Source organism: Elgaria multicarinata, chromosome 8 (assembly GCF_023053635.1).
Source record: "Elgaria multicarinata webbii isolate HBS135686 ecotype San Diego chromosome 8, rElgMul1.1.pri, whole genome shotgun sequence".
In the NCBI taxonomy this organism is placed as follows: Eukaryota; Metazoa; Chordata; class Lepidosauria; order Squamata; family Anguidae; genus Elgaria; species Elgaria multicarinata.
In genome coordinates this window covers 32,774,404-32,790,624 of record NC_086178.1, presented here as the reverse complement: position 1 = coordinate 32,790,624, position 16,221 = coordinate 32,774,404, and the positions used below count along the sequence as shown (strand labels likewise).

Genomic DNA, 16,221 nt, shown 5'->3' with positions numbered 1-16,221 from the left:
AGAGCAACTGCTTTGCATGCAGATGGTCCCAGGTTCAATTCCCCGCATCGCCAGGTAGGGCTGGTAAAGCACCGTCCTTAAACCCTGGAGAGCTGCTGCCAGTCAGTGTCACCAATACTGGGCTGGGTGGACCCAGGATCTGACTGAAGGCAGCTTCCTATGTTCCAATTTACAATCAGGCATGTAGATTGAACGAGTCTTTTTGATCTCTGGCTGATGGTTTTAAATTGTTTTAGATATATGTTGTTGTATCTCCTTTATGTCCTTGCATGAATGGTTTTATACTTTATATACTGCATTTTAATAGTTTTAATTTTTTGTGAACTGGCTATGGGGCAGAATAGAAATATAGTGAATGAATGAATGAACCGCCTATTTCAGGGACCCACTGACCAAAGTGACAAGTAAGGAGAGTCCTTCTCAAACGAAATGGTGTTTGGAATAGTCCTTTGAACTGACAGGTGGCAACAGAGATAGAATAAATCAGCCTTCCCCCAACGTGATGTCCTCCAGCTATGTTGGAGTACAATTCCCATCATGCTGGCTGGGGTTATGGGAGCTGTAGTCCAACACATCTGGAGGGCACCAGTTTGGGAGGAAGGCTGGAATAAATAAATAAATATTCAGTTGCACCTCACTTTCACGATCTTGGAGAAACTGCTGCCTGCCAAAAGGAAAAACAGTACTTCTCATTTGTTTCTAATCAGGAGCTAATTTCGGGGGAGGGGTGTCCGCTAGGTTTTTTTTTAGGGAATTTTACAGAGGCGGCTCTTAGAAAAGCACTTGACTTGCCGCAACCTCAAGGGCAGGCGCTGAGACCAAGAGGGCTCCTCAGCCCCATCCAGTGTCCCCTCCCCGCCCACCTTTCCCGGTGGCTCGGCCGACTCCTTAGCCCCTCATCCTTACCTTGCAAGGGAAAAGGACGGCCGAGGCCACTTTCTCCATGGCCAGGTTCCTGATGCTGGGGGTGAGCGAGCCCCTGCACGTGGGGCAGCAGCTCAGCTTCTGCCGGCATTGGTTGCACACCAGGTGCCCGGCCTGGCACTGCAGGATCGGGGGCAGCACATAGTCGAAGCAAACCGGGCACTCGAAAAGCGAGGTGAGCTCGTGGTGCTGAGGCGACACCGGCCCCCCGCTGCCTTCCCCTCCTCCAGGGCTTGAGATCACAGCGGCCGCGGCAGGGACCGCGGAGGAGCCGGCTCCGGCTGCCGAGATGGTGGCGGCGGCGGCGGCGGCGTTGGCGACAGCGGCGGGGGCAGCAGCCGGAGACGGAGTGTGCTGCTGCTGCTGCTGCTTGCCGCAAGGTTTGTTAGCACTGGGTCCGGCGGAGGACGGGCGGCTCATCTCGGTCGGAACAAACCATCGAACTGCGGACACCAAGCCGGTCGCTCACCGAAAGCCCGCAGGGCCCCGCCAGTGGGACTCAACACAACAACTCGCGTCTCCCGGGAGCAGCCTTTGGTCCTTGGAGCACCACCAGATCGGGCCTCGCCTCGGCGCCGCAGCAAACCGCGAGCGTTCCGAAGTGTATCAACGTTCCAAAAGGGAAGCCTCGACGTTCCACGGGGCCAGCTCAGCGCTCTAAGCCAAGTCCTTCGCTCTCCCAGCAGCCCTTCCGCTCCTCCCCCGGGCAAACCGCGCGTGGTTCCTTCTCAGCTCCCCCCACCCCTCCGGCCCCCCGGAACACGAATCTGACGCAAGAAAGAGAGGCAGGGGGTGGTGTCGAGTCACAGGCTGCTCCCAAGCCAATGCTGGCTCCGACTGAGCATGCCCCGGCCGTTGCTGATAGCGGGCGGAGGCTCAAAACGCTGCCCTGTGTTCTTCTCTTTGCCGTCGGCGGCTTCGCAACAACAATCTGCTCCCGCTTGGGTTTCACTGGGACCAGAGCAGTGGCTGTGGAGGGGGGATTGGAAGAGGAATGGGCGAGCGCGCACATGGAAGCTTCCTCCTCTATTGTTGAGTGGCGTAGCAGAGCCAGGATAAGGCCGCCAGGCCGCCACCTGCTGGGCTTTTAGTTCACTGCTCGCCCACTGGTTTTTTAGCCGACCCTCAAGAGCCAACTTAACCTGGCCCTGCCTCCCTATTTTTGGAAGGGACGGGGCGGGAAGACATTTCAAAGAAAAGGCTCCGATGATGTGGAGTGCGCAGAAGTTCATAACTGTGCAGGAGCCTCATCGGATACAATGGGTTTTACTTCTGAGTAAACATCCCGAGAGTGGCTGTGCAAGAGCTCTCTTTCCAAGGCGGTTGTAATTTCACTGCAGGGGATCGGCTGTCTCTTTGACAGCACAGGACATCCGAAAATCCCGTATCGGATCAACCTATCAAATGAATGCACAACTCACAATGTATATCCTGATCATGTTATTTCATCGGCGATGTGATTGGACAACTCGTTCCGGAAGGAAACAAGTTCAGGAAGCAATTAATTAAGTCCTTGTGGAGAGCCAGAAGTAGGACCTGCTTTAGAGGATCTGTAAACCAAATGCATTCAGACACTTTAAAAAATTGAAATCAAAACTCTTGAGGGGAAAGGAATTGAGTTGCAGGACACGGAATGGCTTGCAACAGGAAATGCACTGCAAGTAATTAAGAAAGGATGGACATAACCAAGATGTCATCGACTTTCCCCAGGGACAACTCCTCCCACCTTGCCTTGATCAAGCATTTTCCAATTCACACCTGCAAAAGGACTGTGCTGCTATAGTCTCTTTCATGATTGTCTGGGTACTTCCAGATAAGGCTTTTTATAGCACCACTGCTCAGCCTCATTCATAGATTTTACAGAGGGTCCATCTTCTACTGGTAACCTCCCTGTGCTTTCCCACAGAGTCTTCTGTCTTTTTTCTGAACACAGAAAACCTGTTGGGGATGGGGGGAGAGAGAAATGCTGCACAGTGCCTTCTGACTGGTAGTGCTAGGAGCCCTGTGCCTGGACACCCTCTGCAGGAAGAAAAATGACAGATGCAGCACTGGGTAAAAGCAGGCTGATTACAAATAGAGCACACTGTCATCTGGACACACACCGTAGGATTGTGCGAAGGAGGCATGACAATTGTACATTAAACACTTCACCTGGAAGCACCCCGGGGACCATTTTTTAACAACGTCCTTTATTCAGACATATCAAGATGCGAGCCCAACAAATCGATATGCCGATAAGCAACTACCTCCTTGGCTGTGGCAGGTTCCTACATCCTATCAAAGTGCCAGATCTATTCACTTGCTGGCACACTGTTGTGTTAGTGAAATAGGAGAACTGGCTTCTTTCTTTCTTTTATGGAGAACCTCTCTCCTCTCTCCTTTTCTCCCATCCCTCTAGGAAATTTGGAGCATTAGGAAAGGATGCTGCATGGCCAGCTGCCAATCTTGGCACTGCACCAGGAAGTTATACATTGCAGGAAAATGAGCAAAACTCACATATTACAACATGTGGCAAAAGGTTACTCTACTCTTTCCCATGCACCTGCCTGTGAATATATAAGAGCTCAATAGGGAATGTGGTGGTAGTGAATGGGCCCTTAGCACCAAGCATAAAAGGGACCACTGGTCCATTTGTAGAAACAGCAAACACCACCACTCAAGGCTCTCCTTTGGGAACAGACTTAGCTCAGTGGTAGGGCATATGCCTTGGATGCAGAATGTCCCAAATTCAATCTCCAGCATCTTCAGCTAAGGCTGGGAAAGACAATGCTGTCTGAAACTGGAAAGCCACTGCCAATCAGTACAGACAATACCGTGCGGGATGGACCAATGGTCTGACTCAGTATAAGGCAGCTGCCTGTGTTCCTATGACAGCAGAGTTCTAGAGATAATGAACAAGGAGGCAACTTCATCACACAACTTCATTCCCAGATCCCCAACAGGCACTTTAGACATGGATGGACATCACACACACAAACTCAGAAATTTGGATAAACACACACCAAGGAGCTGTCTTCACGTGGTTTTTCCTGTGGCTTGGGTTTATTGTCATGTCTTTTGCAGCACATGATATGGCCAGTGCACACTTCACCAGTCACTTCCAGCTTGAACACTTGCATTATCACAAAGTCATTTTACTGCAGGTTGAAGCAGCTCCCATGCGTTTGCTCCGCAATGTTCCTCCACATTAAATCCTGGGCATGTCTGTGACCTGGCCGTGACATGGTCAATGGGTGGGGCTACCCCACCCACCGCATCACTCCTTTTCCTGTTCCATTGAGAGCCATAATTAGGCGCTGCCTTATTGTTGCCTTACTTCGCTTCTCTGGGCTTGTGTTAATTAGCTTCTCTGATGCTGAAACAATTCACCCCAATCCATAGCCAAAATTGCACATTTCTGGAGGGAGCTTTTATTCTTTACTTCGCTGCTGCACAACTGCGCATCTCTGTTTTATAAAAATATAGATCTGCCCCATTAGTTCCTTCCCATTCTCATTCCAATTCATACAACATAGCAAGGGAGCCTGGAGAGGGGCGGGTAGCAAATCTCTCTCATTGATGACATTGGTTCTCCACCCCCACCTCCTGGAAGTATGTTTTTCCCCAGCGCTGAAAAACTGGGTTTTAGGAACGGCTGGTTCCACCAGGTAACATTAATTGACCAGAGCTGATTTCATCATATTGTGGAGAATAAGAGCAATGTGCTTTCTGCCTGTGCTCATCAAGATGAGGTCCAAGAATCACAGCTCTTTCATTGTGTTAGGATGTGTATGGATAGAACATGTCCCACAGAAAAGGGCTGCCCTGCCAAGACATTTTGCTGCTGAGGCAAAGGACAAAATTACGCCCCCTTCCATTCCATGGACAGAAGCTGACTGGCCTGGCCATTGAATCTTACTTCAATGAAGACAATAGGATAGGTTCCTCTGTCAACCCAAATGTGGCAAGCTAGTTTAAGGAGTGCAGGACAGGCTTTGTGGTACACAAAGCTTTGTCCTCCTAGAGAATGAAATGGTTGCGGGGCTCAGGAGCAACTCTTAAGGTGCTGCCTCTGCTTTGCCCAGCATCTGCTGCCTGAAGCAGTTGCCTTGTTCTGCCTAACGATAGGGCCGGACCTACATTAGGGAGAGTGAGACAGCTACCTCATGTGGCAGAGGCTGCGGGACAAGGGGCTGGCATGTACTATTAAACAGAGTGAAACACTTGCCTCAGGCAAGAGATGCTGGAAGGTGGCAGCAAGGTATGAGAGGAGAGCATTGTGGGCCCTGCAGCTCCCTTGTGCCCCCTAAGCAAGGTTGCTGCCTTCAGGGATGATGGACGATGATGCCCCATTACCAGTGTCGAAGAAAGATTCATCTGCAATCCTGTAAACTTTTGTACCTGGAATGGGAGGTGGTGCCATCTTGTTCTTCACCTCAGATAGCAACATGTCTTGGGCTGTCCCTCTGAGGGACATGGAGTGGACAGAGCTGTTCTGACAACATGCTAAGCCATGGTTAGGCCACTAACCCTTTTGCAGCAAATGGTTAGTGAGCATGTTTAAACCGTGGTTATATTGCCATGGTTAGGAATGGTTCACACGACCTGCTTAGCCATAATGTTTAGCTCAAAATGCTTATCCACTGTGGCTTAGCGTGTCATCCGGACAAGGTCATAGTAGACAATGTTGACCTATTGCCAGTCTTGAAATAAGGTCCAACAGCCAGTCCAGTTGTCTTTCATAGATGGAATGTCGAGTAGGTACCATCTTGTGCACTGACTCAGCAAAATGTCTTGGGCCATAAGGCAGTGAGGGAGTGGCTCACAAAGGGCAGAAGTGTGGGAGCCAACCAGCTCCTTTCCCTCTCAGCAGGTAGTGGCAGTGGCTTGCTTGCAAAAATATCAATGGTGAATATGTGTTATACACAACAGGAGCCATGTCAGTAGATTCTTGGCCATCCAGCCACTTACTCACTTCCAGGATCTGTCCATTCCAGTCTTTTGCTCACTTTTACTGTGGTATTTTTTCTGGATTGGTGACAAAGTCCTGGTCCTCTAAACTCTTATGCTTCTGTTGTGTGTTTTGATAAGACGGTAAGTAGGAGCCATATTTTCTATCAGGTTGGCTGTTCTGGATTTTTGGTGCCTACTAAAAGCCTGCCTTTTTCAACAGGTAATCCCAGGAAGGTAGTCTTGTCCTTTACATGGGGCCTTGCTAGACCTGCCGGCTTACGCCGGCAGGGAGGCAGGGCCAAGGCGCACTACCGTTAGCGCGCCTCCCCCAGGCTTCCACACGTCGGACGCGCAGGGACTTCGCGTCCTTGCGGCATCCGCCATTTTTTTTTTTTTTTTTGCTTAAAGAGGCCGGGTGCGGCCTGAAGACTCCAGAGACGGTGAGTGTTTTTTTTGGGGGGGGGGGGTTGTACGGGGGGGGCGAAGGATGGCAGGGTGGGTGGCAAGGGGTCAGGGCGGGTACGATCGTGCCGCGCGCTGCCCGAGCAAGCAGCTGAGCGGCGCTTGCCTGGGCAATGCCTGGCATGGGGCAGCATTGCCCGGGCAAGCGCCGCTCAGCTGCTTGCTCGGGCGGCGCGTGGCGCGATTGCACCCGCCCTCCCCCCTTGCCACCCACCCTGCCATCCTTCGCCCTCCCCTCTCTTCCCTCCCCCGGGCCGATGGGCACAGCGCTCGTATGAGCGCTGTGCCAGGCAGGTCCGCGGCTTTTCACGGCTCCTCGCGAGTCAGCGAGGAGCCGCGAAAAACCGTGGAAGTCCCTAGACGTTCCCCAGCTCCGGCCTGAGGCCGGAGCTGGGGAAAAGGCGCGCCATAAGCGAATTCGCTTATGGCGCGTGGGAGGAGGCCTCAGCGCGGCCTGCCTCCAGATTCCCCTGTGCGTCATCTGGACGCACAGCAGGGAAACCGGGTCAGAAGGCGCGCTAAGGCCTCGTCTAGTAACGCCCTTGGACTGATTTTGAACATCACTAAGAAATTTCTTCTTACCCTATGCAAGTTTAAACAGAAATAACTCCTACGATTTCCAATATTTCTGAGCCAGCATGGCTATCTGGGAGATTCTGGGAGTTGTAGGACTTATTTCTGTGTAAACATGGATAGCATTGCACCCTTAATAGATGTGTGGAATTGCAGTTTGCACTTGCAACAGAGCTTTCAGTCATGGGCACACTGGATTGATGAGTAGTGGGCCCTGGGCCCAAAGAAAGGTTGTATCAAATCAGCCTCATAATTTTTTTTCCTATTAAAGTTTTTACAGCAATGGATGGCACAGAAAAAAGCACAACGAACACCCAAACATAAAAATAAAGAAATAATGAGTGTCCCATAGTCAGTTATCAAAAGCCTCAATGAAAAAAGAAAAGCAATACAAACGCCACATGTACATTTTAACATCAAGTTGTAAACGGATAATTTGTTGGCTGTAGAAACAATGTGCCTAGTGTCCAAAAGTGAATACAGTGAATTAAGGTGCAATCTTATGCATGTTTAGACAGAAAAAAGTCCCACAACTCCCAGCATCCCTCCAGCCAGGTATGCTGGCTGGGGCATGCTAGGAATTGTAGGATTTCCCCCCCTGTAAACATGCATAGGATTGCACTGTTAATTAATGGGGAAATTATTTTGTTGCTTGTAGGTTCAGAAGAAGATAGCTTCAACAGAACAAGGAAAAGTTAATTAATGGTTCATGCAAATAGTAATTTAGACTTAACATGATATTGTTCTGTTGTTTGTTCTGGCCAATCTATGATGCCTAATTCATAAATCATTACCTAGTAAAAACTCTAGTAAAATATTTTTAGTCCAAAGCAGAATAAAGGTGTGCTGTATTCAGTAATGACTAGAAATGTATCTTGTGCAAGTCCAATGTCTCAGGGTTCATTATGAGAGATCAAAAACAAGACTGAACTACTTCCTTCTGAACTATGTCCACATCACCGCAGTCAGCATAACACAGCAAAAATGCCAGTTAGTCACCAAGAAGTGCTAGAACGAGAAGATGCATTTACACAATGAATGGAAGAAGCTGCACTCCGCCCTTCATCTGGGCAGGGGAAGTCAGTCGCAAAGAGACCTTCATTAAGTTTCTTTATGTCGAAATGAATGGACATGTGGCAAGAAATCTGCTCCATGCTGGTTTCCCAATCTGCAGGGCAAGTGCTCTACTCAACCAGGCTTCTTTTGTTACCTCTGGCTGACTGCATGACTCATCTGTGATTCTAGCCAAGAACCAGGGTTTGGTTTTTTTTAGTTGAACTTTGATTGCATAAAATTTGATGGAAGTGGTCTTAGGTGAGCACGCTAGTATATTCCCTTTGAATTCAGCACTGATTACAATAGAGCAAGAGAGTGCCTCAGTGAATCAGCTCTGGCTGTACTTCCATGTAGGAACAATCTGCCATGATGCCATATAACTGAAAGTACCGTTATGCAAACATGGATCGGTGACATAAATAATAGTTCAGGCCATTTTTCTCACTTAGGTCTCTTCCTTTGCAGATATAAATGCTAATTTATAGTGCAGTAACTGGGAAGGTTTTCTATCCATAATTTTTGTATCTCATATTGACTGTGGAAGTGATGAAGCCAAGGTGGTCATGTGTCCTACTTTACAGGTGACAGTCCTCTGTTGAAGATATCCTCACTTTGAAAAGCTGTCTGGTCCAAGTTGGGTTGGTCTCTGTCCACCACTCCGCCACTAAGATCATCTTCTTGGCCCGCCGCTCTGACCATGTCACTCCACTTCTGAAATCTCTTCATTGGCTTCCAATTCACTCCAGAATCCAATATAAACTTCTCCTGTTGACCTTCAAAGCTTTTCACGGTCTAGCTCCTGCCTATCTCTCCTCTCTCATCTCACACTATTGCCCCGCTCGTGCTCTCTGCTCCTCTGATGCCATGCTTCTCGCCTGCCCAAGAACCTCTACTTCCCTTACTCGGCTTCGTCCTTTTTCTTCTGCTGCCCCTTACGCCTGGAATGCTCTTCCAGAACACTTGAGAACTACAAACTCAATCACAGCTTTTAAAACTCAGCTAAAAACTTTTCTGTTCCCTATAGCTTTTAAATATTGAGTTTGTTCTGACTCTATACTGTTTAGCTTCAACCTACCCAGTGCCTGTTTACACTTCCCTATGCCTGTTTGCATTCTCTTTCCCTCCTTATTGTTTACTACAACTTTATTAGATTGTAAGCCTATGCGGCAGGGTCTTGCTATTTACTGTGTAATCTGTACAGCACCATGTACATTGATGGTGCTATATAAATAAATAAATAAATAAATAAATAAATAAATAATAATAATAATTAAAGATAAAGAATCATGAAAAGAGAGCAGCAGTTGCCCATCAACAGTTAACACCTGGACAGCGATTGAGAATGAACACAGCTCACCTGGGGGTGTCTATATGCCTATATTCTCTCATTGACAAATTACAAATGTAGGAAGTTGCCTTTCACCAGGATAGACTATTTGTTCATCTAGCTCAGGATGGTCTTTTATAGTTAGAAGGTGCTCCCTAGGGCAGCCTTCCTTAATGGGGCACTCTCCAGATGTGTGGGACTACAACTCCCATCATTCCAAGCCTGCATAGCTGGGGTGATGGGTTTGTAGTCTCACATATCTGGCAGGTACCCCATTGGGGAAGACTATTCTAGCATCTCCAGCAAAGGTCTTTACCACCACTTGCTAGCTCTTCCTTTTAACTGGGTATGTCAGAGTTTGAATTGGGAACTTTGTGCAGGCAAAGCACATGCTCTGCCACTGAACTATGCCCCCAAATTTGTTTTGAGCATCATGAACTATGGTGTCCAAAATGTTTTGGACATCACTGAACTAAGAGATGACCCCAGGAAGGCATAAACCTAAGAGGCAACCCCAGTGGCTAAGACCCTCATCCAATGGCCATGACCCCCATCCAACCCCCTTGAAAAGCATCAAACCCAGGGGCCGCAACCCCCCATGGCCATGTTTCCAATCCAACCACCATGGCCACAAACACTGTCTGATCCTTGCAGCCACAACATACACCTAAGAGGTGACCACCCCACCCACCCCAACCACATTATGGACACCATTGAACTATGGCCCCTCCCAAATTCATACAATACAGACTATGGGTTCAAAATTGTGGGTTTGTTATGCTGATAGAGTAAAAAATATTAGAGAGTGAACTCTGACACACAACACAATGATATTACAAAACTGCAGTGTGCATTGGTTAGAAAGTGTTTTGTGTTACAAATCACAGAGGTGGCCAAATGGAACGTGTACCAGCAATATCACCCACTTTGAGTGCTTCCAGATGGACGGCTCTTAGCACTAACCATCAAAAGGCATTGTGCAGCAATTCCATCTTTTCTTCCTTAATGGATTTTTTTCTGGTAAGAAAAAAGATGGAAGAAGCGGTGGGAAAACATGGGTGGACTACAAGTGGAAGACATCATCTGGTCACCCACCCACCCACTTCTGTGAATGAGGCTGTGCACTTGTACAGTAAAAATCTCATCTGGAAGAACCCTTTGTCAACCAAGCCTTTCAAACGCAAATGACAGATTGTTGGCTTTGAATTCTTGGCTGCACCTGAATTCCCAGGTGGTATTTGAGAATGCACTCTGCTGTATTCCCAGAGGTCCACTGGGATGGGGGTGGGGAAGGGGAATAAACAGATGCGCATTTTGGCAAGTTACGATTTCCCCATCACCGGATGCTGTATGCTATATGTGGAAATACATTGAATTAGAGAATCTGCCTTCTATGAGAATTACAAGCTGTTGTATATGTTTTGAAATGTCTATGCTTGAATGGTTAGAGAACCTACCTTATAAAAATGTTTCTGGTGGAGAGAGCGAAACGCACAGATTCCACACTAAAAACCTGTCACAAGGGAGCATGAGGAAAAAGCCTTTTCCATTCTACATGCCCCTAGGGAGTTACAGGAGAACACAAGGAAGTGGGGGTTCTTCTTGTAATCGTGGGCACTATTATATAAAACAACTCTCTCAGCAAAACCACGCCAGTGCTATACAAAATGCCGCATATAACATTGTCAATGGCACAAGAAGGCACATTTCTCCCACAAGTAGAAAGCTGTATCTATAAAGGGAGGCACCATTCAATCTGCCTTGAACTCAGAAACAATCATGCAGCCGCTTTTAACCACGGTAACACTGATCTCTCTGTCCCTGTTACATCTGCAGGGTGGCTTAAATCTAATTTAAGATCCAATCGCCATCTCTAAATTGCTCCTCTGTAATTTGGGGAATTGCACACGGCTAAACATAAGCCAACTTGTAAAACTATTGACTCTTAACGTGATTTCATTTGCAAGCTGCTATTGGTTACAGCATATAGATCTTGTTTGGTGTGTGATATATTAGCACATTAATCTTTATCAATTAGAAACAGCACACCTGAGCTCCAAAACCTATTAAGACCCCCTCTGGTTTAAAGCCAACTGGGTACCTACAAAGCTGACATGCTAAATATATGGAATCCCCTGTATTTTTCAGCAACAATGACATTTTCCAACCCATCTGCTGAGCAGTTAGAAAGCTAAAATACCCCTCCAGCCCAAATCATGTCTTCAGCTAGAGACTGATTTATTTGTTCAATCATGATAGCATAAGAAATTAAAATATAGTGGCTTAATTAAGGACCAATTCCTTACTCAGGAATCAGACTTCATTTTCACAGGGCTGGTTCTTTCAACAGCCTTTGGAGCTTATTTTCTATATATGGTGAATTTGTTTTTTCAGCTCAGATTGAAGGCAGATCTGCACCTTAACTGGGGCTTGTTTTGATGGAGGGTTTGCCCCGGGGTGGATTTGGAGTGGCGGCAGGTCATCTACATGACACAGCTGCCATTGCGAAGCATCCGGGGTCAAACCCCAGAAACTCTGATTAAAAAAAGTCGGGCATTTACCCCAACTTTTTTGGTTGTGGAGCTGATGACACCCCCTGATTAGTCGCCATTGGCTGGGCTGGATAGGGAAGGGGGCAGACCGGGAGCGCCAACTCAGGCTCTGCACTGTAAATGAATAAATATTTTTTTAAAAAAGAACGGGTGAGTGGGTGGGTGGGAGGAGAGGAACGGGGCAGCCGGGAGGTTGCTGCCGCTGCCGAGCCAAGCACCAGGTAGGGGGAGGAATGGGGCAGCTGGCTCTCCTCCCTCTGACTTCACTCTGGCTGCCCCATTCCTCTCCCCTCCGTTTTTTTTTTTTAATCTGTAGATGTGAAGATCCACATCTACAGATAAACAACAACAACGGGGAACGGGGCAGCCAGAGCCAGGTCAGAGGGAGGTGAGCTGGCTGCCCTGTTTCTCCCCTTTCCTTGGTGCTCACCACATTACCACATTGTACACTGATGGTGCTATATAAATAAATAAATAATAATAATAATAATAATAATAATAATAATAATAATAATAATAATTGGGGAAGGCTGTTTAACAGATAGAAAAGGGGGTGGCTGGGTGGGGAAGGTGGAGATTTACAAAACGGCAGAGCATTTCTGTGGGCAAAATGGGGACCCCAAAATTCTACTGAGAGACGGCAAGCTGAGCAAAATGGCCATGCTGTCTGGAGATGATGGAAGTTGTAGTCCAACACATCTGGAGGGCACCAGGTTGGGGAAGGCTGCTCTAAGGGTTGCACATTGCCCAAGTTTGCATTAGAGGATTCTCAATGTCAAGTGGTTTCCCACTATAGCAAATCATCTGTTGAAGATTATGCTGTTTCTGTTTCTTTGAAAAGGCAAAAAGTGAATCCTTTTGACCAGCTTCTGCCTTTTGATGTACAGATAGCTTGCACAGGCCCTGTTCAATTCATGGCTCATGCTTGCCTTGTCATGATCATGCCAAAAATCATTTCAGTGGGGCCAGACCTTTGAAAGCAGTTTGAAAATGGTGTATGGCGTGTGTCATGGGCCCCAAGAGTTGTCAGTGCACTTCAACACCATTATAAAGCAGTAGTGTAGATCCTGCCTGGATTGCTTTTGTATAGAACGCTCAGAATCAAGGTCTGAACATCACTGCCTTGCCATTCTTGGTTTGAAAGGTAAATTTGCAGTTCTGAGTGCCACCTTGTGGGTTACTTCCATAACACTCTTCAAGGACCTGCTTGCCTAACATAGCTTCCTCCAGTCATCTCCAAATACTGCTCTGCAGGCAATTGAATGTAGTGCACTTGCTTTCTTGTGGCGTGTAGATTGCATCGGTTGATGAGCAGGGTGTGTGTGTGTGAGCATAGAGAGGAAGACAGGTGGGTGATAGGAGGACTCTGCATTGCATCAAGGTACTACCTCAGACGTGGGGGACCTTTTTCAACCCTAGGGAGCTGCATGCCAACAGCGAGCATGCCACTCCACTCTCTCTTGCACAATTCACACATGCACACACACACCAATCTCTCTCTCATACACACACACAAACACACACATCATTCGTACATACACACACAGTCTTCCCAGGCGCCACCACCTTCAGGTGATCCATTATGCTATACCAATAGCGAGTGCCCATTCAATTTTTGAGAGCCTCTGGACAAGACACAGTCAATGCGGGCTCTCCATGCTCTACCTTTTCACCACCATTATCACTACCTACTATTACTCCTCATCCTCTTTCTCAGCATTGCTACCACTTGTTTGCTTGGCAGGCAGCGAGCCAGTGAGCAAGTAGGCAGTGTCATCTACTGTTTCTCACCATCACCACCACTGTGGTCTGGAGCAGGGCCAGAGGCAGGTGAAGAAGTAGCCTACAATGGCGAGGAAGAGGAGCAAAACTGGGGGCTCTTGTTAGTGGACTCCTGCTGGGGTGTGGGCCCACTTTTGATGCCAGTCCTGCCAATAGCAGCTAGGAAAAGCAATCACTGTGTCAGGATTGGTGAGGGGGTGGGGTTAAAGCCTCCCCCATCCCCACAGAGCAGTCATGACCCAGATCATTGACCCAGATCATTGACTCCTCACTGCTAATAGCAGCAGGGTAGCAGGGGTCTATTCCTCACCCTCCAGTTGATGGTTGATCATCTGCACGGTAGGGAAAAGTGGGTGGGGCAATCCAGGGAGTGGCCAAGATTCACATATACGCCATGGGATGTGAGTTAGCCATAAGTGAACTACATAGATTTTGTTCTTCTAGTCATAATTCTTTCTCTCTGGGGCACAGCAGACACTGCAAAGCCACCTTGGGGCTTTCTAGAGGAGCTCCACATTTTAAAAGTTTGGGACCTACCCTGACTTTTCAGGATGCAGCAAGGCAAATATGGACACTGTAAGACTGAACCACTGGTAATCTTCAGCTATTTGGAAGTAATGGAGAATTAGTATTAGAATCATAGAATAGCAGAGTTGGAAGGGGCCTACAAGGCCATCGAGTCCAACCCCCTGCTCAATGCAGGAATCCACCCTAAAGCATACCTGACAGATGGTTGTAGAGCTGCCTCTTGAAGGCCTCTAGTGTGGGAGAGCCCACAACCTCCCTAGGTAATTGGTTCCATTGTTGTACCGCTCTAACAGTGAGGAAGTTTTTCCTGATGTCCAGCTGGAATCTGGTTTCTGTAACTTGAGCCCGTTATTCCGTGTCCTGCACTCTGGGATGATCGAGAAGAGAGCCTGGCCCTCTTCTGAGTGACAACCTTTTAAGTATTTGAAGAGTGCTTTCATGTCTCCCCTCAATCTTCTCTAAACAGCTAAACAGGCTAAACACGCCCAGTTGTTTCAGTCTCTCGTGATGGGGCTTTGTTTGGGTTGTTCAAGGTGGTTAACAAGCTTCACTGCCTGGTTAACAAGCAAACGTGCTGCGTTCAGGAAAACGTGCTGCGTTCAGACAATACAATAACGCACTCTGCAGAAAACACACTGCATTCAGAAAATACGATAACCCACAATCTAACAACAATCCACCCTGGGTGGGTTAGCGTGTTGCGTGGACTGGAGAATGAGAATGGAGAGGGGGAAAAACTATACAAGTTGGGAATCTACCAAATGTTTGATGGATGGGGGGCAGGGGATGGGGCCAAGGCCTTCTGAAGAATCCTGGTGTAATGGATTGGGGCCTCAGACAGGCCAGAAGTTCTGTACCCATAATGTAGAGCAAACAAAGGGGTCCCAATCTGGATCAGGACCCTAGCATGGGAAGGTAGAGGCCTTTCAACCCCTACACTGTAGTCCTGAACTAGATCAGGCCCACCTTGCTTGCAGTTTATATTGCTCAACTGGGATCCATTAAAGCAAAGAGAAAGTGTGAAGGGTGAATCAGAGTTCTTTATGTTAGCCCCACCCCCAGTTGCAGCCCTGGGTCTTCGAGTGGTGAGCAGGAGGTCTGAAGGGGAAACTTTTGCACATTTGGCTGAAAATGCCTTCAATCTCCATGTGAATGGGAATCCTGTGTGATCAGAGTTCCTGTTCACATGGAGGATTCAAAGTGTGTTCAGATGAACATGCAAAGACTCTCTATTTAGACCTTCCCTCTCAGGGCATTTCTACATGAGGCTTTCAACCTGTACCTTTACTGAGACTTCAGCTTCTGGATTCTTTGTTCAATTAAAATTCGCTCCTTTACGGATGATTTTTTCCTGGGGTTTTTCTTTCTCTGCCTTTCTATATGCTTCATTATACAACCACTAGGTGGGGCTGTGGCATAGCAGAATTGTGCAATTACATGGGACTCTGATTCCACCATTTCTAAATAATACCAGATTTTCCTCATTAATGGTTACAAAGCATGAGGGGGAAACATAGTGTAAAGGTTGATGTTAAAGAATTACTGTGAGTGAACAATCCTGAGACCATAATAAAATCCTCATGCTTAGTGATGACATGCTTGCCAGCCACAAACCTGGCTAATGCAAGAGCAGAATTGGCCTGAAGGAGGCCACGTCTACACACTTGAGGGTTTCCAACACAGTACTAGGAACCCTGATCAACCAGTTCCTGTGGTGGAATTCCTACTCATGTGGAAAGGGCCCATTCAGACCGAGGCTTCTCGTGGATCACCCAAGGGGCATAGCCAAAGTGTGCACAAAGTGTGCACAGTGATCAAGAGGTAGGAACCGACATCCCCACACATTCCCTCTGCCCCCTTTAGGCATTTGGTACATATGGGTACCGAATGCCTCTATCCTCAGTCATTTTACATCAATTATATTTCCACTACATGCAATATCCATCTAAGAAATGCCGTTGCAGTTGGTTAGGGAAACAACATTTCAAAGTCATGTATTTACTATATATACATACACACAGAGCAATTGTCATATTCCATTTTTTCTCTGCTGTGTATTTAACTGGCAGCTGTGTTGTGTAAATT

General features: G+C 47.5%; 1 protein-coding gene across 1 annotated transcript in view; it reads right to left on the bottom strand.

Moving 5' to 3' along the window:
• The window catches only part of SIAH2 (siah E3 ubiquitin protein ligase 2), a 31,875-nt gene extending 30,237 nt beyond the window's left edge, over positions 1-1,638 (bottom strand). Inside the window, exon 1 of the mRNA XM_063132073.1 lies at positions 907-1,638. Coding sequence (XP_062988143.1) covers positions 907-1,344 — 438 coding nt within the window. The 5' untranslated portion in view covers positions 1,345-1,638. The remainder of the gene's footprint in view (positions 1-906) is intronic.
• Between the last annotated feature and the right edge of the window lie 14,583 nt (positions 1,639-16,221).